The following is a 24,751-nucleotide window of genomic DNA, read 5'->3' as shown; positions in this document are numbered from 1 at the left end:
AACAAGCTTATGAATTTAAAAAATATTTATTTAATGTGAGGGCTTTGTACTTGACAAATGTACAAGTCTCAGAAGGTTTAGCAAATGAAATAAAAATTTAATAAACAATGATTACATCTTCAGGGCTCGCTATGATACAGTATTTACATTTTCCTAGTTACAATATTGAATATGAAGGCTGCAGGAACTGCCTGCTTTTGGGTTTCGGTGGTGCCATAATCCCCAGCTTTCCAGCAGCTCCTTGCGAGGCACTGACACTGTAGGATGCTGAGTGGAAACCAGATGAAGCTGGAGCCTTTGAGCTCCACTGCCTTTTGGTCCTTCTGGACTTGTTGTAACCACTGCAAAATTCAGAGAGAAGGTTTATGTCCAACCTGCCCCATCCCCTGCACCCACAGTGCCTGACCACCACCATTACATTTTCTAGAAGACTATGCTCTCACTGTTTAAAACTTTGGGGTTTTTGGTTTTTTTTTTAATACACTGCAAAAATGCCTTTGAAATTCAAATCAAGTGTAGCACTTGCTCTGGCATTTGCCTAAGGGCAAGCAGCAGCCTGAAAGATGCTGAACCAAGCCAACTCCTATTAATCCAGTCAGAGCATCAACATTAAGTGACACTTCAGGGTCAACAGCATTTAATGACTAATATTTTAGTAGATGGGGAGGTGGAAAAGGGTGGGAACTGCTATTTGATGCAAAAAAACAAAGCCCAGAATGAGGAAAAAGAGAGCAGAGGAGACACCCTTGGAAAGAACAGACCGTAACAGAAAGGAAAGAGTTTTAACAAGGCTGACCCTATTTTGTCTTTGATGATGAATGCAACATTAAAGCAGTAGCATGTAAATAGTTAACACACCCATAAACCTAACACTCTGTAAAATCCAGGCACGATTCTTCAGGTGGGGATTTTGCAGCATGTTTTAGAGAGCACATTTGTATTGCATTGAGCTCTGCTCTCCCAAAAGGCCTGAACTCCCCCTGGCTGAAGGATAATGCCATCTCTGTGACACAGACAAGAACACAACCACCTTCAAATCATTGTTTCAGCAATGCAAGACGTAGGTTGCCCACAGAACTGTTCTTTTGTACCTTGTGTTCTCCATCTCATTTATCAAATGAGATAAAATTTCTAGGTTGAGGGATTAAGTAACCTGACTGTAGCACAGCACTGGAAACTTTAATTTACCTCCTTCTTGTGCACAGCAAGCTGCAAGCACAGCAAACACTGAAAAGGCACAACTATAAAACCCAAATATAAGCACTTACTGCCCAAGTTTTCTAACATCTGACTGCCCCCCCATTTTAAACAGGGATTGGGAAGGGCAGAATTTCTCCAACCATTTTTCCTTCATTCATTCCCTTTCAGCACTGATTAATCATCAATTTTGAAGCACAGCCCTTCAGTACAACTGCTGCTACTTGAGCTACCAGACCAATAACTACATGAACTGCTACAATAAGGTTGCTGGCTCAAAGGATGAGGCTCAGCCTGGCTCCTTCATCACCCTGTGACAGTTTGGTCATGGATGTGCTCTAGAAGCTCAAGACCAGTCAGACTCCTGTACCCATATGCTCTGTTTTTGATGCAGGTGTTGCTTTGCATGGTGCAAGCAGAGGTAGAAGTTCAGAATTCACAAGGGACTGGGAACTGAAGTTCAAATATTCCATTGGATTTTTAAAAGTTTCAAGCTGCCTCAGTGTTTCCAAGCACAGAATCCATTCAGTCTGCTGACAGTGGCTATGGCTATAGGATGGGGAACTGAAGTTGAGCAGTTGGTATTAAAATTAGGAAGGTACCTGGTAACATTCTTAAAGCCCACAGATACTCAAGAAAATGCAGGAGGGTAACAGTGCAGTTCTGGGACCATCACCATGCTATTCTGGACTAAGAAAAGTTCTAAATGACCACAAGCAACATACCCTTTGGGATGAAACTGCTGGCTGCCACCATTGCTTGCCTTTTTCCTCCTTGATTCCCTGAAGTTTGGTGGCCTTTTCCTTTTCCTTCTCTGGTTTGCATTGTTGCAAAAATAGCTTGAGGTTGTAATTACATCTTCTGCTTCTTCATCACTCTCAGGGGTGCCAGTGCTTCCCGTGGCAGTGTCCACACTTTGGCAGGCAGGGTCTGCTAAGACAGACACTCAGTTAAAGCTAAGGGAACCTGACCTGGGCAGGTCAGAACACACTGACTGTACCAGAACTTCTGTTCTGTCCAAAACCTCCTTTGTCCAAGCTCCAGGTTCAGCTAAGGGTCTTTCAAAGCCTGGTGTAAAGCAAGGGCAGGAGGCAGGTTTGGTTTGTCTCATGACATAAAAGGCTGCTGGGCAGCCCTGTTTTCCCTAGCTTGGCTTCTTGTCTAAAATATTTTAGTTAACACTGGGCTTTCTGCCTTTACACTTTCTTTCCTGTCTCAGCTGGAAAGAATTATGGAGTAGCCCATAAATACCACAATCAAATATGGCACTTGTTTTTAGAAACAGCATCAGCAGACAGTGAGAGACTGGGAGCACTGAGAGCTCTCCCTGACCTCAAGGTCAGAACTCCCATTACAACTGAGTGTATTACATAAATCCCAGTAACTGACAGGTTAGGAGCAGAGCAGGCTGACTGGTTCCTATTTTCCTTTTTTAGCTGTTCAGAGAGGTGCTGAATTGAACTCGTGAGAAGACTGCAAAGACCTCTGCATGCTCTGGAAGTGTGCAATTGCTCCCTGTTGGTAATTTAATAAAACTGCAAGAACTAATTGTTTTGAAAACGAGGTAACTTTTGGGTGGAACATCTGACAGAGGGGGAGAGCAGGGTGCTAACAGGGCAGTACACATCTAGGTACACTGTATATCAAACCTGGGGTGGTCCATTCAGAGTACTTGTCCATCACTTTAACTATTTCTGCACCATATTTTTCCAGTTTGTCCTCTGTGACACCATCAATCTGCAGTAGAACCTCCACATCAGATGACAAAGTTTCTGTAATGTCACAAAGCAGCAATTAGACAAATCACACTGACTTGTAGAGTAATCTGGAGGAAACTGATTCCTCTCAGCACCACCCTGTGCATTAAGTCTGAGTTAGCCTCTGTTCTACCAGATTTGGTTAGCACAAAAACTACTCCACAAACCTGCACTATTATGTCCTTAAAACCTTCTCACCAAAGGTGAGAAACTGCAGATTTTCTGTCAGCAAGGCCTCTGACTGCACAACAGGGTAACAAGTAACCAGAAGCTGACATTACCTGCTATTTTCCTTAGAGTTGAAGTGCTGAAGATATTGAAATAATGCACATCAAAGACTTTCCCAAGCATTTTGCACGTGTCTGTAAGTTCCCCAAGGCACTTTTTAACCATCTCTTCCCTCTGGGACATTTTTGCCACAGAAGCCCTCTGCTTTCTGATGGCACTGGCACTTTCTGTTTCTTTAAACTCCACCTGTTAACATGAGCCAACCAATAACATCAGTCAGGGGGGGATCCTGCACAGCCACCATTAGAGAACACAGGGATAACAGTGATGGAAACCAAAATTATTCTTTCACCAATAGCTTTCACCAATAGGCCAATAGTTATTTACTCAGTATACAATTTTTAATTTTGTTTTTTTTTTTTTTTTTTTTTACAGGCTACTCACCCATCCCTAGGTTTCTTCTACAAAGAACCAGCAGAGTATACACAACACAGAAAAAAAAACAAAAAACAACCCAAGAACCCAATTACAGCTATCTTTAAACAGAGGTCACTGGGTCTGATGCTGAGGGCTCTGCTCTCCTCAAACACAGCACTAATGCAGAGGAGACATTGCCTCAAACAATTCTGGGACTGCTTCCATGACCTTCTTGAAGTGCATTTTCCACCAGAGCTCACCAATAACTGGGAAAAAATAGAGCAGAAAATGCAGAAGGCAGTGGTGCTCCTTTTTGTCTTCTTAGCTAGCTTTTTCTGGGCTGGTCATAACTTTCCCTTCTTGTCAAGATGGAATCAAATGGATGGAGGGAGAAGAGAAAGATTTAATCCTCTCCAATCCTCTCAAACCCACCTTTTTCCTCACAACATTGTTATTGGAATGCTGGACTATAAATCATGCTTGTTGGACCCTGTTCCCTGCCCCTGCTAAAGATGAGTTCCTGTACTTCACCTGGCAGGCAAGTTCTATCCTAGGGCACATGCTAGAGAACAAAAAATTAGTAAATTAACTGGTACAGACCTGTAGTGATCCATTTAGCACAGCCTGAGCTTTCTCTCCTGGAATGACATATGCTACTGCCTGGTCATTGGCTGTGATGTACAAGTCCTCATCCAGAATCTTGTCCAAGACCAGTTTTCTGAACAGTCTTTCAACATTATGCCTGGAGTAGGCAGCTCCCTTCCCAAATATTCCAGACTGAATCCTTGCACTCTTTGAACCTGCACAGCAGAAATCACAGGATTAGCTTTGGGGGGTTTGAAAGCCCAGGTACATATGGATTTACAGACCTGGGGAAGATTCCCAAGGGTATTACATGGTACATACACATTAAAAAATATATGCATTTAAACACCTGAAATCCCATGCACCATCAAAAAACTAATATTATCACTATAACAACCTGAAATGGATTAAAGCTTCAGCCTCGTTTATTTTGGATCATTTACCACCAAGAGATTCCTGGGAAGAATAATTTTGCAAAAATATCTCTTTTTTTCAAACCACTGTTGGCATTGCTCAGACCTCCTGACACGTAGCCAGGAATTTATGCACCACATCTCTTTAGGTGGTGTTTCTGGGAGAACTGAACCCACCTAAGAAAATGTCTACCATCATGTTCAAGGTGTATCTTCCAGAAGCTGCATTTCTCTTTGCTTGTCCCATTTGTCCACAGTGCTCTTGCACAAATCTCACAATACTCTTCACTTCATCCGTTACATTTCTTGATTTGTAATCCTATTAAAAGAGACTTGATTAGGAAACAGCATTGTGTGGTTCTGTCCTAATGCAAGTTGCTATTGACAACCTTGGGGTTTATTATTGAGCTTCTTCCAGCCATGAATTCATTTTGTTCCAAACACAGACACAGTGATTTTCCAGTTAGTACACCCACCATCACAGGACTTCTGCAGTTGATAATACTCTAATAAATGCAATAATACAAACCAGCTGATTCTATATAATCTCTACTGTGTCAGTTCTACAGAGGGAGCTGAAAGATTGCTGTGTGAATGCTGGTAATCAAGGGAAATCATTTGGAAAGATTACCAGAATTATTCTGCTGCCATGGACTGGAACTTCCACTCCCAGTACACGTATAAATGAGAAGGCTGGACTGAATAAATATCTTTCTACTCAGTTTTTGTTACAATCACAGCTATGCAGGGTAATGCTTCAAATACAGGGCTGAGGGGTGATATCACCAGGTGTAGGACTGATCAGGCTTAAGGAGGCCAGAAACCCTTCCCTGCCTGCTTCAGCAGCTGCCTTCTTTACTCCTGCTCATACCACTAACAAGCTGGTTGTCCTTGACACACAAACCCTCACTTTTGGGCTGTCTCAGACAGTGCTCAGCTCCTCATGAGGCACTGGCACTACTCCAGCACCACAAAGCTGCCCTGAGAACACTGGAACAGGCAGTACAGGGAATTTTCCCATAGCCATACCACTGGGTCTTACATTTGCTCCTCCAAGCACCACAACCAAGGAACTGTACACAAGGAACATCCTTGCACCTCACTAGTCCTCCTCTGAGAGAAATAGGAGGATTTTAAGTCCATGGGCAGTCTGTGTGATACTGCTGTAGGCTAAACTCTGGAAATAATTTGAAGCATCCACAGCATCTAATCGATTTTCTCCTTTTGCTTTCCCAAAAATCAAGTAAACATTTTTAAGGCAGCTAAATGCAAAATCACTTTGACAACACGAGCCACGATTTTTACCTTTGTTCTGCTACAGTTATCACAGATGACTTCTGGGTGGTCTTTACAGAAGGTGGGATTGAAATCCTTTTCCCCAAAGTAGGCCAGAAGCTGAATTCTCCGGCAATCCACTACGTTCTCACAGTATTGAACCATACTGTACAGGTTGTTAAAGTGGGTCTGTCTTGTGTGACTGTTTCCATCTTTCTCCACTGAAATGCAGTAAATTCAACTGTATTAGTTAAATCTGCACCTCTGCATTTTTATATATTACCACATTGAAAAAGCCTACAGGTGGGTGAGTAGGTTAATACAGAACTCTCCCGGGACAGATTTTATCTCTCAAGTTTTAAAGAATGGAGAAGGGAAAGAGGACTAGAATGACAAGAGATGGGTATGAAGCAAAAAGTTTTTGACTAAAATTGAGTCCAGGTGATAAAAATCTTTCAGTTAAAAAACTATTCAGGTAGAGCTGCAGAGCCCACACCAGACTGTGTGAGAAAGAACATCCTGAACACAACAGAGACCAGTGACTGAGGGGCTGCTTTACTGTTGTCACCACTAAGTCACAAGCAGGAGAACTCACTCAGGATCAGCCTTCTCAGCCTGGTCACATCACTGTAGCTGTAGAAGAGCACACAGTGAGACATTTCACCATCTCTCCCAGCTCTGCCAGACTCCTGGTAGTAACCTTCTATGGACTTGGGAAGGGAGGCGTGGATAACGTAGCGCACGTCGGGCTTGTCGATGCCCATCCCAAAGGCTATGGTGGCACAGATAACCTGGGGAGGGAATAATAATAATAATAATAATAATAATAATAATAATAATAATAATGATGTGTTATGTGGAGTTGTAGGAGTTATTCCTGCAGCATTCTGTACCAAACACAGCCAGTCAGGGTTACAGAACTGTGCACAACTTCAACTGTAACAGCACAGGATGAGCACAGAGCAGCAAAACCCCCTCTCCTTTCAGAGGAGCCATTCCAGACAGAAGGAAAACTCCAAACAGGAAACATCCAGTCCAGCAGCATGCCCAGAGCTGCTTCAGAAGCCTCAAACTGCTCAGTTCCTTCCTCCTGGAGTATCATTCCTCAGCACAGTGCTGTGGTCTTCAGTTCCCAGCATGTTGTGGCAGATCCCTTTGGATCAGGGGTTTAATACTGATTGATAATTTCATACTCCCCAGCTGCTGTTCTTTTACCTGGCATCCTTCTTGATTAATCCACTTCTTCTGTACAAGATCTCTGTTGGCATCAGTGAGACCAGCATGGTAGGCAAGAGCAGCCAGACCTTCCTTCTGCAGAATAGCTGCTGTTGTGTCACATTCATGGCGTGAAAGGCAATAAATTATTCCAGAGTCATCTGCAAATACACAAAATAAAGGTTTCTGCTACAATACAACTTTATTCTCTTTCTTCTATTTAACAGTCATACCTGTCAGGCTAATGTATTTATTCATTATGCAGTAACTACTTTATGATAAAGTAATTTTATGACTATCAGATGGTTTTGTTAGTTTCTCCTCAGACAATTCTCTGTGTTTTTCTGTGCAAAACTTACAATTGAAAATACATGACTAAAGAGCTCCATAAATCAAGAGCTAGAGCAGGTTGGTCAATGACACCCCTGGGTACAGCACTGAGAAGCTGCAAAGGGGGCTGCAGGACTCCAAAAGAGAGCCTGGAAAAATAGGAATCTCTGAAGAGATCTTCAAGGGGGACCAGAGATAAGCAACAGATTAAACAATTAAAACAGTATGGATACTAGAGGTCCTTTGTGCTCTGAAGATATGATGCTAAAAGGTCTGGCAACCTCTGGAAGGATTATCCAAGAGCATTACCACCCCTCACTTTTCCATCTTAACTTGAACTCTTAGCTTATAGGATGCCCATAAATCTGATTCCCATTACCAGTGGTATCAATTTTGCCTCCAACTTGTTGTTTTGGTAAATATATCAGACACTTACAGAAAGGCACAGGTTTGGGGTGTTTACAGCATTACAAAAGCCTTTTCCTGGTTTAAAAAGCAGTTAATAAAAACACATGCAAGCATCAGCACTCACGTGGATGATGTTTTTTAATCCATTCCAAGCAATCCATTGCCACCTTCTTTGGCTTCTTGGGCAATACATCATATTTCAAGTTATGCCTGTTGAAGCTCATTGTAAACCTAAAACATGACAGTTCATGGGTGCTCATCAGCTTCAGGGGGCACTAATCCCTTCCACAAGCTACTGACTGGAATGCCCCACATCAAACTAACTACTTGTTTTTCTGTATCATCTGCAAAGGAATTCCTGTTCCACCATGGAGATTCATGTTGGCCATCCTTTGGGTCTAACATTCCTGCATTTTTCCTGGGAAAACCCCAAAGTCACAATGAATAGAAGGGAGAGATGTCCATAAACCAAGCAGGCACACAGTGACTTGCCTCACTTCCCTTCCTCATTTGAATACTTGCAGCCAAATTCAACTTACCAGACTTGCAAAGTGTAGCATCACCATCTCCCTCCTTCCACCCTAAACTACGTTTTTAAAGCAAGAAATTCCAGGAAGCAGAATGCTGCCTTTTTCCACTGGGCACAAGGAAACCACTCCAATGCAATCCCAGGCCTAATGGTACCTCATCACCTACGTTACTGCCAGTGCTAATTAAAGAACACTTCCAGCTTTTGCAGGTTTCCAGCATTCTGCAGAAAATTCACCCTAAAACACAACTTGCAGATTTTGGCAGTGACAGATATTTTTATGTTATTATTTTTTATCAAACAGTTCCCTTAATCATGCAAGGAAGAGCATGGCATTTTTTTTTATTTCTGACTTTGATATTTGGCATAAAACTCAGATGAAACCTGAGCTATCTGGAATGCCTTCCCATTCATCCAGCTACAACGACCTCAGTATTTCAGTTGTATTTTCAGGTTCTCAGACCTTCTACCTTCACTAAGTTTTCTGCTTAGATTTTCTGCAGCACAATCTAAATTGTTTTGGGGAAGTGCCAAGCAACTTACACCTGTGGCTTTAGCATCTCCAGCTGGTTCTGGATGTCCTTCTGCACTCTGGGGTTGGCAGTGGCTGTCAGGGCCATCATGGGGACGGAGCGGAACCTCCTGCGGAGCATATTGAGCCGCTTGTAGTCCTGGCGGAAATCGTGACCCCACTGGTTTGAAAACCAACAAAAATAAAGTGTCACTGAGCACTGAGGCACTCCAACTGAACCCTCTGCTGTTCTAAAGACCATCTGGAGGCCCATACCTGGCTGACACAGTGGGCCTCATCGATGACAAAGCGCTCCAGGAGCTTCCTGTCGTAGAGGTTTTCCAGCGCAGACATCAGGCGGCCGCTGGCACACACCTGGAGAGCAGAGCCAGGAGCAGGGTCAGCCACCCCACCAACACCCCAGCAACAACTGTTCTGTACAGCAACACTCATCCTGACTCCACGGGTCCAGGCTGGCAGCACAGAGAAGGCAACTGGCTCTGTTTTAACTGGTGTGGGATTCCTGCAGGGTTCTGGGATCGCCTTCCCAGGGCCCTACAATCCCATAAATCTCGATGAGTTCTGTCACAAGGGCCAAGCAGAGGCAATGCTGAGGGAAGAAACTCGACCAGCACATGGAACAGTCCAGCCCTGCAAAGCTCTTGTGGAATAACAGCACTAAAAAGGCAGCATACAATTATGAGGCAATCTTCTGACAATCACCTGTTATCTTGTCAGTGCAGATTTCCTCCCTGCATTAACCTGTTCGTAGCAGTCCAGACCCTAACAGCTCCTTGCCAGCACTCAGACACCAGTGTGCAGGAAGATAAATTGAAATGGATGGGCATGGGTTTTTTTTTAACAATTTAAATCATACAGACATACTCAGCTCTCATTCTTGGTTAATTTCAGATTGAAATTAGTTACATCTGTAGTGAGTCTTACTGAATTATAAAAAAACGCTTAACTTTTTTCTTTTCTCTCCCCAGAAACCTGCTCTAAATTCAGTGTAATCCTTTTACCCTTGATAGTAAGCCACCTCTTGTTGCCTCCATGATTTTATAACTCAAACTAAACACAAACCTTCTCAGGGGTAACGTACAGAAGCTTTATGACAGGGTCTTTCTTTGACAGTTGCATATAAATTTTTGAAGCATCAGCATCTGTTCTATCACCAGTCAGATACGTTGCAGCAATCTACACAAAAAAACCAAACCAAAACATTATAAGCTTTAATGTGTGCAAACAGAAGCATCTCCAAACACATTCCTATGTCTGATTATAAACCAGATAATAAAGTGTTTACTGTCCCCAGCAAACATAACATTTTCAACAGTTCTTTGTGTCATTATAGGCAGGATTTGAACCCCACTGTACTGCAGACATTGCAGCTCAGGAACAACATCTCCAGCTCTTGTGTTACCTTCCCAGAAACACCTGGCACCTCCAGAACCCTCCCAGCCCAGGAACTGTTGGTGCTTGTGGCTGCTGCAGAGCCAGGCTGCTCCTATTTGGGTGTCTAAACACAGCTCTCAGAATCTATAAACCAGGGATCTGTACTTGAAAACCAAGCTCCAATAACACACAAACACATCAATAAAAGTGGCAGTTAGACTGCCAAGACATCCCAGTTTGCCTGTTTCAGTCCTTCCAAGGCAGCTCTGTGTGCTTTTCACAGTTTCAGTGCAACCCATTGTTGCAGGTTGCATTTGAGAGACAAAAGATTTGCTGTAATATTTCAGGTGTCAAATCCACTTATCTGCAAGTTTAGCTAAATAAAGCAAAAGCTGTTTGAACTCACATCTAGAGTCTTCAGTTTCTGCACCTGATCTATTATCAGAGACCTCAGAGGTGAGATGACAATAGTGACTCCAGCAGAGACACAGGCTGGTAGCTGGTAGCACAAGCTCTTTCCACCTCCTGTAAGGATTAAAGGAGACACGAGGGATGTTAGATACCAAGAGAAAAGGGAGAGGGAGTGGAAGAGGGAAGACCTACTTCTTACTTCCACCCTTAATTGCCTCTAATGTGATAGCTGTAGGATAAGGAAGCTATGCAAAATTATACAGCAGGCAGAAATTTTATCACCTCATGCAAAAACCCACAGTGCACAAAACATTCCTGAAATCCTGCAGCCACAGGAGTCAAGCAGCACAATTTGCTGCCACCTCACAAAGAAAAAAGTTCACCACCCAAAAGAGGAGCCTCAGGTCTTTATTTCTCAAGGCAGGGGGCAGCCCCTGGAGGCTGTAGCTGTGTGGAGGTTGGGACACTCACCAGTGGGCATCAGGATGAAGCAGTCCTCCCCCAGCAGGGCAGCATTGATGGCCTCCAGCTGGTTGGTCCTGAAGGAGTGCAAACCAAACTTCTTGTGAAAGGTCTTCATCATCTCTGCTGAGTGGGGAAACTTCAGACCCCTGAAAGGCTCCAGGGCAGGGTTACCAACAGGCAGGGCTGGGACACAGACAGCACCTTGCAGTGAGTGACAGCTCAGGGTGACACTGACCCTCACCTTGCAGTGACAGCTCAGGGTGACACTGACCCTCTCCTTGCAGTGACAGCTCAGTGACACTGACCCTCACCTTGCAGTGACAGCTCAGGGTGACACTGACCCTCTTGCAGCATGAACTGCTTTGCTATGACAGCTGGCTTAGCCACCACCCCAAACCTTCAGACTTTTTTAACTCAGATGGTGATTTAGTAAAAGATATTGCATTCATCCAGAACTCCAGACTGAATTCAGATGATGTGCAGGTCTCTGGAAACAAGCTACCCATGCAGTGCTGTCTCACACTGGCAGACTCTGTCTCTGCCCCACACAGCTCTGCACAGGCTCCCCCCATTTGGGGCACCCCCAAGGGGTGCTACCTGAACCCACAGCAGGGCAGCTGATGGAACAGGACAACTTCACCTCCCCCTTTACAGAGCTGCTCCTACAGCAGCCACAAATGGGACCCACCCACCCCTCTGCCCCAGGGATTGGGTTTGCTTCAGCCAATGCCCATTTTTTAATGTTTTGCATAAACAACCAAGACTGTTGCACAGCTCTGAATTAACAGTGGCAAAGTCATCTCTGAAGCAAAACACAGAAACATTCTAGTTTCCAGTTTCAGCAGCTTCATCTGCCCAGCAGCCTGCAACCTGTGCAGCAATTCCATATTTTGGTATCACTTGGAAGAAAGAAAAAAGCAAAAGAAAGAACAAAACATGACTTTGCAAAAAGAAACCAAAAGATATCTCCAAAGAAATGGAAGGTGTTGAAGTCAGTACTTGGCCTTTGGTTTAAAAACTAAAATTTTTAAAAGGGAAGGACAGTAATCCAAGTGGGCATCATTTACCTGAGTGGTTCTTTGTTGCCATGAAGCAGTTTGGTTTTGGAGCAGCAGGGCTGGACACAGCAGCAGATCCTTTGGCTCTGGACATGATCTTTGATGACAGTGATTTGGCAGGGGGCCCTTCCCTGATGGGCTGATAGGACGAATTCTCCCAGTCCTCATCAAAATCATCAATATCAAAGTGATCAAGGTCCAAGTCTGCACTGTTTATGGTTACAGTGTCTTCAGCAGGAGCTTTGCTCTGTCCCCTCAGAGCTGTGCTGGTAAGGGGCCTCTCCAGCAGATGCTGGTTCCCTCCACTCCTCATCCCAGGTTTTCCATCCCAGCTGCTGTCCAAGGGCAGCTCTGAGCAGAGGCTGAGGCTGCTCCCCTGGGGAGAACACAGCCCTGCAGTTTTTGAGCAGGTAATCTCCTCAATACTTTGCTGGGAAGTGTAAGAGCTCCCCAAGTTTTTTGGGGTAGAAAAACTCTTGGAATGAGCAGTCCCTGAAAGCATCCCCGTGAGGTCTGTGGATCTGGGGGAGTTTCTGTCAGAGGTGAAGCTCCTGCTGGGGGCAGAGCTCAGAGCAGGAGGTGCAGGAGGGCCCTGCTCCACACACTCCTTCCAAGCTCTAGAAATATTATTTATGCTGCTTTTGTTCCTAGGGACAGAATGAGCCAGCAGCTTTCTCCTGGGAGAGATGGCAAAGGAAGGAAGGAAGAAAAAATTTAGTCAGAAGCAATGATTTATCCAGTTCCAGAACACAGGGGTAAGCTCTGCCTCTCTCCTGCTATAAATAACAGCACACAGGGGTTACATTGCATGCTGTGCCACTACATTTTAAGAGTATTTCAAACAAATCTAGAGGAGAGTAATACCTGAACTCAGTTAAACAATATAGTTACAAAATTACTACGTCTTCACTGCAGGCATTAAAATAAAGGAAATCCTAATGGCAAGGCAAGGGAGAGGATTAAAAAAAAAAAAAAACTATCCCTAGAGGCACAAACCTGATATTAAAACCATAAAAATGTGCTGTAACCAAATTATGGGTTATGTCCTCTCTCAAGACCATGTCTGACTACAGCAGTAAGAGCAGAGTAAATCAGCTGTACTGAAAGCATTCAGAGAAAGGCAGCCCCAGCCCAGCCCCAAACCAACCAAAAACCCCAAACCTCAATACTTTGTGTCACCAGATGATGCAGAGGTGAAGGAAGCAGCAGCAGCTGCCAGGGGGAAAGGTGAGAGGCACATGGCTAGGAGGAGAATTCATCATCCCTGCAGCCAGCCAGGGCAAGTCTGACAGAGGGGACATTAAATTAATGCCTCTGGCTACAAAGAAGCTGGGTCACATCACATCACCCTGCTGCTGCTCTGCTGACACCTCCCAGAGAAGGACACAGGAATGGGGAACCACCTCCTTCCTTCTTGGTCACACTTCCAGCAGCTTTTTGGATTTTTTTTTCCCTTCACTCTGTCAGAAATGTTTAGCTTCCTAAGCAACCCTTCTGAGTGGTGTTCTCAGTGTGCTGAGGACACCTGCAGGCATGGCCTGGGTGCAGGAGCTGCTCCTGAGCCCTACCTGAGGTCCCTCTGCTGGAGAAGCTCCTTGGCACAGGACAGGGACTTCAGCTCCTGGAGAGGGATGGCATCCACCAGCTCACAGATCCCAGACATGATGCTGAAGAGCTGCTGGTCCACGTGCAAGCCCATACCTGCCAGTGGGGTGATGTGAGCACCCAGTGACATTGATGTTTGTTAGAATACTTAACAAGATGACAGCAAGAAAGAGTAAATGGCAATAAGTAAGCCTAAATAACATATTTTTACAAGTCCATCCACGTAAAGAGCTTCTGTGTGAACAAACTTATTTAGCCTACATATTTTTGCCCTTCCCCTTTAATCATCCATCTCTGTATTTTCCAAATCTTGTCACAGTCCTTTCAAACTTATTTCCAAAAAAGCATTCACGTTTATCTTTTTTGTTTATCTCAAATTACACCCACCCCAGCAGCCTAAGACACATTTTATCCAAACATTACACTGCAATTCAAGTTCTAGAAAAGCCCCCACACGAATGTTTTGTGTTTATATATCTTGAATGATCTGCAGCCTTAAAAAACCATCTTGGGCTGTACTCTGTAGCTGTTCATTCTGCCAGTGAAACTCAGAAACATGTTGGCCCTGTGCTCCCCAAACCCAGCACCCACAGCTCCAGCTTCCCTGTCCCCTTGGTCACTGCTGGTGCTCCCAGGCAGCAGGGGACATGCAGGAGAATGAAAAGATGGAAACCACCCCAAAACCTCAGGCACAAAACACCAAACAGTGTTTGGTTGTACCTGCATCCTCTGCAGCAGGATCAGGTGCAGCAATGGGCTGTGCTGGGGCCACCTCCTCAGGCAGGGGCTCCACACTGCTGGCTGTGGTTCTGACACCAGCAGGAGATTCTTTGCAAACATAACTAATAGCAAAAGAAAAAAAAAATCCTTAAAACACAGAGATCCATACAGCAATGCATCTCCATGAGATCTTATCTTTTGGAGTAACAGCATTTAAGGTGTAAGAAAAAGGCAGGTTTCTGAAAGCCCAGTCAGAACCCAGGCACTGGAGCAGCTTGGCACAGCTCCTGGGTGCCATTGTGTACATTTTTTTTTCCACACCCACTAGGAAAGAAATTATACAAATAATTCTGCTTTTTCTGGAGCAAAAGCCACCTAAAGGACTGGCCATAAAGCAAAGTATTTCACAGAACATTAAGAGCAGCTGTCAGCTGCTGACCTGCCAGCAGACAGGCACCAGCAACTCAACCTGAACCTTTTAACAAGCAGCTGCTTCACCTCTTTTTTGGTATTTTTTAAAGTCCCCCTGAAGACAGTTTCATCAATGAAGTTTGGGTTACCTGATGCTTTTTAGAGATGGAGAGATGGAGGGCAGCTCTTCCTCAGGGGAGGGTGGGATAACATCTAAGTAATCCTCCTCTTCCAGCTCGATGGGGGGAAAAGGCTCAAAGTCAGCCTCATCCTGCCCTGGGGGGCTCTTTGTCTGATCACTGCCTGGCTTCTGGCTCTCACCACCCTGAGCTGCAGCAACTGAGAGAGAAACATATAAATATTGCTGGGGAACAGAGTAAACTCATTCTCATGTGAGCAAAAATGCAACTGAGCAGAGGGAAAATTACTAGCCAGCTTTCAAAGCACTCATTTAATGTGGCTTCTGACTTCTGCAGGACAGAAAAAAACAACTGATTACTGCTCCTTTCCTCCCCCATTAAAAACAAACAGAGAAAACCTCCACAAACCCTTATTTAAGTGGAAAAGTTACACAGCCTCCCTGTAGTTGCCTTTCCCTGGCAGAGGAGAAAAACTCCAGAGGTTCATTCTCCTTCAAGTACCTTTATAGAATGCCACACTATTGCATTAAATATTGACTTGAAAAATCAGTGTACACTCATCAGCTCCTGTGCTCCCTGGAATTAGATTTACAGTTACAATGCTTTATAAACATTTCTAAGAAAGACCAATACCATTTAATATGAAAACTCATCTCACAGAAAGAGGGGAAAAGGTAACAAAACATTCTTGAGAAGAGAACCACAGCTGATAAATCTTCCTGCCACTCTGTGTCAGGGCAGCCCTGCTCAGCATCACTGAGGAACACAGAACATGTTCATGGCACACACAGAGATCAGAAGTTTCAAAAGGCAACAGGTAAGGCACAGAAGCTCAGAGGAGCCCTGAGCTGCCAAGGAAGCATTCATCAAATTCTTGTGGAGGTGTTGGTTGTTGTTGTTTGGTTTTTTTTAATCAGGAGAGATCTGTTTTAGTGGTTTAGTATTTATCACCATTAATAGATAAATATTTATGGTGCTTTTGTACAAATTAAGTGCTGTTCTTGCCACACCATCCTCACAGATTGCTGCTTTTGATTTCTGGAGTGCAGGATGAGAGGCCCTGCAGCTCCAGCACCAGCTGCTGCCCCAGCACCAGAGCTCCACTGAGCTCCCACCAGCTCCTGGTACCAGAACCAGAACCATGCACCCACCAGATACGAGTGCACAGCTCCCTCTGGTTTACAGGAAAACAAAACAAACCAAAACGAACCCCACGAGCCTTGCTGAGCACACGTGAGGAGTTTTCTTACAGCTCAGTGCTACTTCAATGCACAGATACCTGTGTGAGCCTCCTCTCTGTCCTCCTCCCAAGTGACACCCGCAGATGAATTCTCTCCCGCGTCCCGGGGGCAGACGCGGGGCTGCTGCAGCCGGGGCCGCGGCTCAGCCCCCGGGGCCGCGTCCCCACGCGTGGGATGGCGGTGGCTGCGGGGCAGCTCCTGGGGGCTGGGAGCCCGCTGCCCCCGGGGGGTCAGGGCCGGAGCCCTCCCGTGCTTCTTCTCCGTTCCCGACAGATCGAAGTCGTCGATGTCGTCCCACTCGTCATCGATGGTGATGACGGGGCCGGCGCGGGGCAGCCCCCCGCTCACGCTCCGCGTTCCCGAGGCCGCGGGGCCGTGCGGTGCCTGCGGGGTCCCGGCGGGGCCCGGCTGGAGGCTGCGTCCCCCGGACACCGCTGGGAAGAAATCCTGGATCTGCGTTTTCCTGTCCTGGGAGGCCGGGAGGGAGGAGGGGAGTGCGGGCAGGGACGTGTTGACATCTTTGTCCCGCAGCGCGGAGCCGGGGCCGCGGGGCTCCCCGTGCGGGGCTGAGGCAGCACCGGGCTTCTTGAAGGTGAAACCCCTGAGGAGGAGACGGGACACGGACACACGGACGCGGACAGACACACAGACACTCTCCGTTAGCGCCCCGAGGCTCCCGCACCCCCCGGGCTCCCGCACCCCCGGTGCAGCCGCCGGTACTCACGTGGGGCGGTGGGCCCGGGGCGGTGCGGGCTGGCGCAGGGCCCCGCGGGCCGAGTGAAGGCGGAGCTGCTCCCGCAGGTTGTTCTGAGGCACGGCCGCCATGGCAGCACCCGCACCACCGCCCCGCACACAGGGGGCGCTCTCCGCACACGGGGCGGGCGCTCACCACGCGCTACCGCGCTCGGGACCTTCGCATTCGGCGCCGAAACCTCTCCCGCCCCGCCCATTGGTGGGGGAGAGGAAAGGAAGGAGGGAGCGCCGCTTCCGGTTCCGTGTCAGGGAGAGCTTCCGGTCCGCCCCGCTCCGCCCCGGCACACAAAATGGCGGCGCCGTCACCTGAGCGGCAGCGGCGGCCGCAGAGCTCAGACCCGGGCACCCTGACCCGAGCACCCGGCCTCGGGCACCGTCGCTCTGGTGCTACAAACGAGCTGCGTACCCGGGGGAGGGGGGAGGAAGGAGGTCCGAGCGGCTTGAGCCCCCGGGCCGGCTCTGGCGCTACAAGGGGGGGCACAAACCGAAAGGTTCATCCCGGGGAACGCGGGGAGCAGGCAGCACACCGGTGACCGGGCGATTTTATTCAGTCAGCCTCAGATTTCAGCGTGAAAAAACCCCCCGCAGCCGTGTCCCTGCTGATGCAGCCTTCTCTCACCGTAGCGTTTATAAAGCGTTAGCAAAAAGCTCTCTGCTCGCTTCACTGATTCACTAAATAATCCTTTTCTATTTGCGTTAAAATCTCCTAATTTTTTAAAATACAAAAAATACTAAAAACATTTAATGAAAATCGATAAAGTGTACAAATCGCAGCATTCATCTTTCTGTAGCAAAAGGAAAAAAAAATAATCTCCAGAGAAAATAAAACATCCGTAGCAGGGGGCAGGGCCGGAGGCAGCTGGGATGTGGGGGGGGGGATTGGGCTGCGCCTCAAACCGGGAACACCGGGAATGTTCCCACCCCCCAGCACAGCACAGCCCGGGGCTGCCCCAGAGGGGGAGGCGGCAGGAGGTGGGAAAGAGGTGGCGAGGAGGAGTTGGACAGGAGGAGCGGGACAGGAGGAGCGGGACAGGAGGAGCGGGACAGGAGGAGATGGACAGGAGGAGATGGACAGGAGGAGATGGACAGGAGGAGCTGGGCAGGAATTGGACAGGAGTTGGACAGGAGCTGGGCAGGAGGAGCTGGACAGGAGGAGCTGGGCAGGAGGAGCGGGGAGGAGGAGCGGGGAGGAGGAGCGGGACAGGAGGAGCGGGACAGGAGGAGCGGGACAGGAGGAGCTGGGCAGGAGGTGGACAGGAGGAGCAGGACAGGAGGAGCGGGACAGGAGGAGCGGGACAGGAGGAGCGAGACAGGAGGAGCTGGGCAGGAGGAGCGGGACAGGAGGAGCGGGACAGGAGGAGCTGGACAGGAGGAGCGGGACAGGAGCTGGGCAGGAGGAAGAGTTGGTGAGCCTCAGCCCAGGAACACGGTGCCTGTGGTCTGTGTGCAGGCAGGGGCTGCAGGGCTGTGTCTGTAGGGCTGTGGCTGCAGGCAGGGGCTGCAGGGGCTGTTCCTCAGCTCTCCGGCATTTCACGGCGCTCTCTGCGGACACCGGTGCCCGGCAGCCCCTGGCCCTGCAGAAATTCCCGTTCCACGCCCCGTGTCCCCACCCCCCACTCTCCTCTTACACCAGAGGCACCGGGTAAGAGGCGCAGGCTGCGAGACCACACATGTTCTTGCCACGTTCGATGAGGAAGTACCTAAAAAAAGAGGCAGGAACGGCTGTGGGGGTGTTCCCTGCCCTGCCCCATCCCCATCCCCATCTCACCCCAACAACAGCAGTGGGGTTGCAGCTGGAGAGCCCTGCAGAGCTGCTCCTTACCCCTGCATGCCCCAGAACTGGCCCCAGGAGTTCTTCACGATCCAGTATGGGGTTCCAGCCTCTTCCCCGTAGCCCACGGCCAGCACAGCGTGGTTCACCTTGTCAGGAGTGTGCTCACACAGGGGGCTGCAAAGGAGAAGGGAAAACAATGCAGGTTTGTTGGGCGCAAACCCAGCCTCTGGTTCCTGGGGGATCAGCTGGAGTTATGGATTGCTGCAAGAAGGACCCAGGGATACTCTGAGCTGCTGGTTGCTGGAGGGAAGCCAAGCAAAAAGCTTTTTTAATTACATTTTTATACCGGTATTACCAGCCAGACCTGAAGTCTGGGCAGGGGCTGAGTGGACTTTGCCCTGAGCACCTGAATTACCCTTGTCACAGGAGAGTGAGCTGCAGTGACAAACACTGAGCTGAGGAATTTTCCCAGTGAAAAGCAGGAGCTCTTGGTGCACCCCAGGAGTGGTTTGCTCTGGCCAAAGTTCAGGGGCACTGTTCTGCATCCTGCACAGCAAACAGAGTCCCTCAGGCTAAATGTACATTTCCTTGTATCTCCCCTGGAATTCCAGCTTTTGCACCTGATGAAAGTTGCTGCCTGCCAGGCAAAAGCAGAGGACACAAGGTAGCAGCTCCCATCTCCAGAGCACCTCTTTAAACACGTTCAAAGGAGAGAGAATCCCCACAACAGATTTATTCTCTCAGCTCTGTTAACAGCTGGTTTGGGAAGCACAGGCTGAAACCACTGGAGCATCTGACTGTGACTCTGCCTTAGACTGCAAATCTACCAGGGAGCTTCACCCCAATCCTATTACAAAGTGCCCTGACCACCCTCCTGTGTCCACACCTCATGCTGAAACTGGAGGTTGCTGTCTGGATTGCAACTGCAAAGCCACCAGCACCCCAGGTGGTGCCAGCTCTGCCCCTGGGTCGGGTCACACCGACCCTCAGTATCCTGACAGACTCCTTGCCCTGCAGATCAGTGTGACTGAGGACACATCACTCTCAGTTATATTTCTAGTTCCCCCCACTCACGCATTTTCCCCATGTCTTGCCTAGTGGAAATCCATCACAGTGAGCTTTCCAAAACACAATAATCCTCCTTTTAAGCAGCTTTTTGCCTTGGCTGTAGAGCTGACACAACACTCGAGTCCTTCTCCTGCTAGGTCACTTCAATCTCAAACTGATTTTTCATCTCTGCTGCTTTTCTTGCAGGTCCAGCTGCAGAGAGGGATTGGCAGGAGGGCAGAGAACAGGGAAAAAGAGGGAGGCAAGTAATTCCAGCCCTGCACCTCCCCCCACCCACCCCCCAGGCCCAACAGTACTCACTTGGAGTAGACTCCTCTCCTGTAGTGCATGAAGTCACTCGTCACCTCAAACGCAAAGCTCACAGGGTTGTGCTTCCCCACAGCCTCCACCATGCCATCCTCATCATACTGCAGAGAGCAGCCTGGGGTCACTCACTGCTGGATGAGAGCAGGGCCAGGCAGGCTGCATGGCTGTCCCTGGCTTGCTGCTTCCCTTGGGAGAGCAGAACCAAGGCTCTGGTACAGCCTGGAGGGGCAGCCACAGAGCCCTGGTGCTCAGCTCTGCCCTGGGGAGGCCACATCTGGAATATTGTGTCCAGTTCTGGACCACTCAGTTCCAGAAGGACAGGGAACTGCTGGAGAGAGCCCAGCACAGAGCCACAGAGATGAAGAAGGGAGTGGAACATCTCCCTGGCTGAGGGAGCTGGGGCTCTGCAGCTTGGAGCCCGAGGGGTGACCTCATTAATGTTTATAAACACGTAAAAGAGGAGAGTCAGGCTCTTCCCAGGGGTGTCCAGTGACAGGACAAGCTGCAGCAAAGGAGCTTCCATGTAAACATAAGGAAAAAACTTTTTCACTGTGAGGATGAGGGAGCCCTGGCCCAGGCTGCCCAGGGAGGGTGTGGAGAAGTTCAAACCCCACCTGGATGTGTTCCTGTGTGACTGCTGGAGGTGACCCTGCTCTGGCAGGGGGGTTGGACCTGGTGGTCTTTTGAGGTCCCTTCTAACCCCTGACTTTCTGTGATTCTGTGCCTGTATTTTGGCTGCAGCACTTCAGCCATGGAAAGGGCACCAGGAGGAGGAGAAGGGAGCCCAGAGGGAGCAGCCTGCAGCTGGCAGGGCAGAGCTGGCAGGGCAGAGCTCGGGGCAGCTCAGAAACACAACCCTCACCTGTGTGATGTTGATAACATCCTTGACAAACGCAATGGCCTTCCTTGGCTGGAACTTGCAGGTGCCATTCTGTGCAGAGAGGAAGGAACTGGTGTCAGGAGCTGCTCTGCCCCTGCTCCCCCCTGCTCTGCCCCAGACCCCTGAGCCCCTGTACCTCGCCCCTGTAGGGGTAGCTGTCCTCCCCCATCAGCCCTTTGTTATACAGGATGTACTCAAAGGCTTGGCTTGGCAGTCCCCTGCAAGACAACACAGCCAGGGGCAGTCACTGAGGAGGGGGATGCTGTGGCTTCTGCAGAGCAAAGACACCCCCTGCCCCCCCCCATCCTACAGACCACTCCCAGGGGAAAGGGAGGGGCAGTGCATACCCCAGTCCCTCTAAAGGCAGAAACTCCAGCCTGTCCTGCAGCATCTCCCTGTCAGGGACTCCTGGCTGAGCCCATCATGCTCTCTGGCACAAGAAAGCCTTCTTCTTCTCCTCTTCCTCCTCCTCCTCAGGGTCCCTGATCCCCGGGGCAGAATGCCAACCCAGGAGTGTGGCCACCTCACCACAGCACCAACCATGCCAGCTCAGCCTGGCAGTCCCCCCCCTGCACTGAAAGGTGTTCTGCTGTCACCTCTGCCCAGCCTGGGCACCAGAGAGGACAAAGGACACATCTCCAGCCAGCAGCTGTGTTCTTCCCCAGACAGCTCCAGGGAGCTCATCACACAGGGAGAAAAGGGGAGTGTGATCAGGGCATGCTCACAAGGACTAAGGAGTGATGAGAAAAAAAGAAAGCACCAAGAGTGGCTTTGCTCAGCTCTCCAAATGCTCCTCAGGGACTGATTATCTTACAGAAAACAAGATTTCAGAGAGATTAAGTTCCTGCTTTGTCTAGCTATGCCAGTAGGAATTTACCAAAGGGGAAGCAGAGGTTTCTGTGGGTTCCTTCAGGCACCATAAGATGCATGTGACACATGAGGAGAGCAACAGATAAAACTCCCCTTGTTTCCCATGAGCATGCTGGGGCCTTGCTATGTAGCACCCGTGGCTGTGAGATCAGAAGACATTGTGCCAACCAATATCAGAAGCAAAACTAATAAAGAAGAGGAACCAGAGAGGTCAGCAAATGCTGAAGGTTTTCTGAAACATTCTAGCCTCTCAGGAGGGGGAAATCAATATAATCAAACCAAAAGCAAAACTCTATTCCCTGACATGTCCCAGCCAAGGGGACACAAAATCCATTCCAAGATCTGGAAGGATCCCAGCAGTGGGTCTCAAGGAAGGCTGTCAACCATGGAACACAAGATACTCTCATTGTGACTCTCTGTTGCTTTATATGACTTACCCACTGCAGCCGTGGTTGTTAAAAGCCTGGGCACAATCAATTAACTGTTGTTCTGCCTGGGGAGAAGGGTTTTGGGTCAGTCCAGCTTCAGCACCTGCACTGGGAATAAACCCCTGTGGCAGGCAGGCAGCTCAGAGCCTGAGTGTCACCCCTGCAGCTGGCCTGTCACCCCCAGCAGCAGCTGAGCAGCTCCACGTCCCCAGAAGATGCCAGCCCAGGAGCAGTGGCTGAGATCTCTTCCAAAGGTCAGGTTTGTTTCTGACACTGAGGGCCAGCCCTCAGCTATTCCCGTAAGTCATCGAAGTGGCCACTGCCTCCCTACTTCTTCAAGAAGATAAATCCTCTGGGAGTTTAAAAATAGAGTCTTTCTACACTCTGCTTGCAGCAAGATGTTTTGCAGCCAGGAGCTCTGCCAGCTGGCAGCACCACACACAGCTCTGGTTAACCCTGCCTGCTCCCAGCAGCAGGGACTGCCAGCCCCACACCCCTCTGCTCCTGTCCTGCTCCAAGCCCTGGGCACTGGGACACTCCAGCCCTGGAAGGGGATGGTGGCAGCTGGCAGGGCACAGGGAAGGCAAATCCCTTACCAGAGAGAGGAGCTTTCCTGTTGCAATGGCAATGGCAGACTCCAAACACCCTGTGGTGGAAAAGGTCCAGCAGCTCCCACAGGGGCCCTGTGTTAGGAACCAGAGAGGAACTGCTCCGTAATGGGGTCTGCAGGGACCCCAAAACACCGGGGCTGGGGCAGAAGGGCACACCAGGAGCACAGAGCTCCCACTCCCTGCCAGCAGCCCCTGCCAGTGACCCCCAGACCCCCTGTCCCAGCCCCGAGGGGCTCCCAGGGCAGGCTGCTTCCCTGCAGGCAGACACAGCCCCGCAGGGTGCAGTTCCCCCTCTCCCAGCCCACGACACACACGCTGCTCACCTGGTTTTTCACAGGTGTCACAAAATTTCCCTTCTTCCTCCAGTCGATGGAGCTGGGATGGTGCCCGGAGCTGCGCAGGAAATTCCCCTTGGTGGCTGAGCAGTTCTGCCAGAGGAGAGGCAAACCACGGTGCCAGGGGACAGTGGCCCACGGGCAGCCACCCTCCCTGCCACGGAGGGACCAGTGACTGCACCCCGTGACCAGCCACCACAGCCAGGGAGCCCTCGGCCAGCTCTGGAAGGACACTGCTAGCCCAAACCCCTGGCTGGGGAGCTCCAACCCTCCCGGGCAGCTGCAAAAACCAGAGCTGATCCCACAGAGCTGCAAGCAGCAGGGACTCAGCTGGAGCCGGGGTCTGGAGGCAGAGGGGACAGCTCTGGGACTGGGGGAGACAGGAGGGGACAGCTCTGGGACTGGGGGAGACAGGAGGGGACAGCTCTGGGAGGGCAGGGGGTGACCTGGCTGTCACCCGGGCTCTGCTGGGACAGGCTCAGCAAGGGGGATTTGGGGCAGCACAGCAACCGGTGCTGACCCACGGGTGTACGCAGAGCCCCCCACAGCCCCCCTGGGACCCTCCCTGCTCCCCCTCACTCACCTGGGGCTCTCTCCACAGGTACAATTTTTTAAATTCTGCGAAGGTCAGATCCGAAAACTGGTTCAGGCCCACTAGAAGGAGGAGGAGAGGGGAGAAGGGGAGGGCTCTGCCCGCTCACCGGGGCTCGTTTGTCCGGGGGGAGCGGGCCGGGGTCTGGGGATGCGGCTCCTACTCTGGAAGCTGCGGTTGCCGGCGTTGTGCTCCTCGATCTGCCGCTTGTTGCTCAGGAAGATGCGGAGCCGCCGCGGGTACTCAGCCGGGTCGTACTCCCGCTGGTTCTGCGGGACAGGGCCGCTCAGTCCCGCCGCTCCCGAGGGGGCCCCGAGCCCGGACCGGACCGGACCGGACCCTCCCTACCCCGGGGCTTTACCTGTAGCATCCAAGCCTTGAACTGCAGCTCCTCTGCGGGGGAGAGTGCGGGGCGTCAGTGTCTCCATCGCCCCAGTTCGGCTGCCCCGGCTCGGGAAGGGCTGACACCGGGCCGAGCCGGGCCGGCAGAGGCAAACCGAGCCGTACCGAACCACCCCTCGCCCTCCCGGTGCCCCTTTACCTTCGGCGGAGGGAGCCCAGGCGGCGGCGGGCGCCAGGAGCGCGGACACGGCCAGCAGCGCGGCCCAAGACATGGCCGAACCGAGCCAAGCCGGGACCAACGGAACCGAACCGAGCCAAGCGGGCCCGAGCCCGGCTGAATGGATCCGGAATGATGCGGACTGGGGCGACTGGGGCCGAACCGAGCCAGACTGGGCCGAACAGAGGCGAGCGGAGCCGAACCGGGCCGGGTCCCCGCCGCAGGGGCGTGGCCATGGGCGGGGGCGTGGCTACGGGCCACGTG

At 49.9% G+C, this 24,751-nt stretch overlaps 3 protein-coding genes across 4 annotated transcripts; all 3 read right to left on the bottom strand.

Moving 5' to 3' along the window:
- Nucleotides 1–7: 7 nt before the first annotated feature.
- On the bottom strand, nucleotides 8–15,307 carry BLM (BLM RecQ like helicase). Of its 2 annotated transcripts, none has more exons than XM_071754050.1 (19): nucleotides 15,080–15,307; nucleotides 14,520–14,641; nucleotides 13,763–13,895; nucleotides 12,204–12,871; nucleotides 11,143–11,319; nucleotides 10,667–10,785; nucleotides 9,949–10,062; nucleotides 9,142–9,240; nucleotides 8,898–9,046; nucleotides 7,950–8,056; nucleotides 7,088–7,248; nucleotides 6,468–6,663; nucleotides 5,903–6,093; nucleotides 4,775–4,916; nucleotides 4,200–4,399; nucleotides 3,236–3,428; nucleotides 2,847–2,969; nucleotides 1,923–2,130; nucleotides 8–341 (listed from the first exon to the last, which is right to left on the bottom strand). In XM_071754050.1, the coding sequence occupies exons 3-19, from the start codon at nucleotides 13,891–13,893 to the stop codon at nucleotides 158–160; spliced, it is 3,162 nt and encodes a 1,053-aa protein (XP_071610151.1). In that variant the 5' UTR covers nucleotides 13,894–13,895; nucleotides 14,520–14,641; nucleotides 15,080–15,307; the 3' UTR covers nucleotides 8–157. The 2 variants fall into 2 exon arrangements, with proteins under 2 accessions (XP_071610151.1, XP_071610150.1); XM_071754049.1 differs by having other exon boundaries at nucleotides 1,923–2,127; nucleotides 15,080–15,197.
- Nucleotides 15,076–17,239, bottom strand: LOC139801232 (recQ-like DNA helicase BLM). Its single transcript, XM_071755267.1, has 3 exons — nucleotides 17,036–17,239; nucleotides 16,350–16,912; nucleotides 15,076–15,269 (listed from the first exon to the last, which is right to left on the bottom strand). Exons 1-3 carry the CDS (start codon nucleotides 17,134–17,136, stop codon nucleotides 15,076–15,078), a joined length of 858 nt encoding a protein of 285 aa, XP_071611368.1. The 5' UTR covers nucleotides 17,137–17,239.
- Nucleotides 17,240–17,578: 339 nt separating this feature from the next.
- CTSH (cathepsin H) lies at nucleotides 17,579–24,744 on the bottom strand. The gene is made up of 12 exons (XM_071754052.1): nucleotides 24,470–24,744; nucleotides 24,290–24,321; nucleotides 24,092–24,197; nucleotides 23,920–23,990; nucleotides 23,325–23,429; nucleotides 22,987–23,073; nucleotides 22,400–22,455; nucleotides 21,229–21,310; nucleotides 21,075–21,143; nucleotides 20,207–20,313; nucleotides 18,887–19,012; nucleotides 17,579–18,764 (listed from the first exon to the last, which is right to left on the bottom strand). The coding sequence occupies exons 1-12, from the start codon at nucleotides 24,540–24,542 to the stop codon at nucleotides 18,689–18,691; spliced, it is 990 nt and encodes a 329-aa protein (XP_071610153.1). The 5' UTR covers nucleotides 24,543–24,744; the 3' UTR covers nucleotides 17,579–18,688.
- Nucleotides 24,745–24,751: the final 7 nt, after the last annotated feature.

Source organism: Heliangelus exortis, chromosome 11, assembly GCF_036169615.1.
Source record: "Heliangelus exortis chromosome 11, bHelExo1.hap1, whole genome shotgun sequence".
Lineage (NCBI taxonomy): Eukaryota > Metazoa > Chordata > Aves > Apodiformes > Trochilidae > Heliangelus > Heliangelus exortis.
This window is presented reverse-complemented; position numbering and strand designations above follow the sequence as displayed.

Bases quoted from the DNA above. Each gene is read 5' to 3' on its own strand.
- CTSH (XM_071754052.1), bottom strand. From the start codon at position 24,542: ATGTCTTGGGCCGCGCTGCTGGCCGTGTCCGCGCTCCTGGCGCCCGCC. The intron at 23,991-24,091 runs GTAGGAGCCGCA...TCCTCCTTCTAG, and splicing joins CGGCAACCGCAGCTTCCAGA to TGGGCCTGAACCAGTTTTCG. The intron at 23,074-23,324 runs GTGAGCAGCGTG...TTCCTAACACAG, and splicing joins TGACACCTGTGAAAAACCAG to GGCCCCTGTGGGAGCTGCTG.
- BLM (XM_071754050.1), bottom strand. From the start codon at position 13,893: ATGGGCTTGCACGTGGACCAGCAGCTCTTCAGCATCATGTCTGGGATC. The intron at 12,872-13,762 runs GTAGGGCTCAGG...CATCTCTCCCAG, and splicing joins CTCCAGCAGAGGGACCTCAG to GAGAAAGCTGCTGGCTCATT. The intron at 10,786-11,142 runs GTGAGTGTCCCA...TAATCCTTACAG, and splicing joins CTTCATCCTGATGCCCACTG to GAGGTGGAAAGAGCTTGTGC.
- LOC139801232 (XM_071755267.1), bottom strand. From the start codon at position 17,136: ATGGCGGCCGTGCCTCAGAACAACCTGCGGGAGCAGCTCCGCCTTCAC. The intron at 16,913-17,035 runs GTGAGTACCGGC...TCTCCTCCTCAG, and splicing joins CCCCGGGCCCACCGCCCCAC to GGGTTTCACCTTCAAGAAGC. The intron at 15,270-16,349 runs GTATCTGTGCAT...TTTCTCTCTCAG, and splicing joins CAGAGAGGAGGCTCACACAG to TTGCTGCAGCTCAGGGTGGT.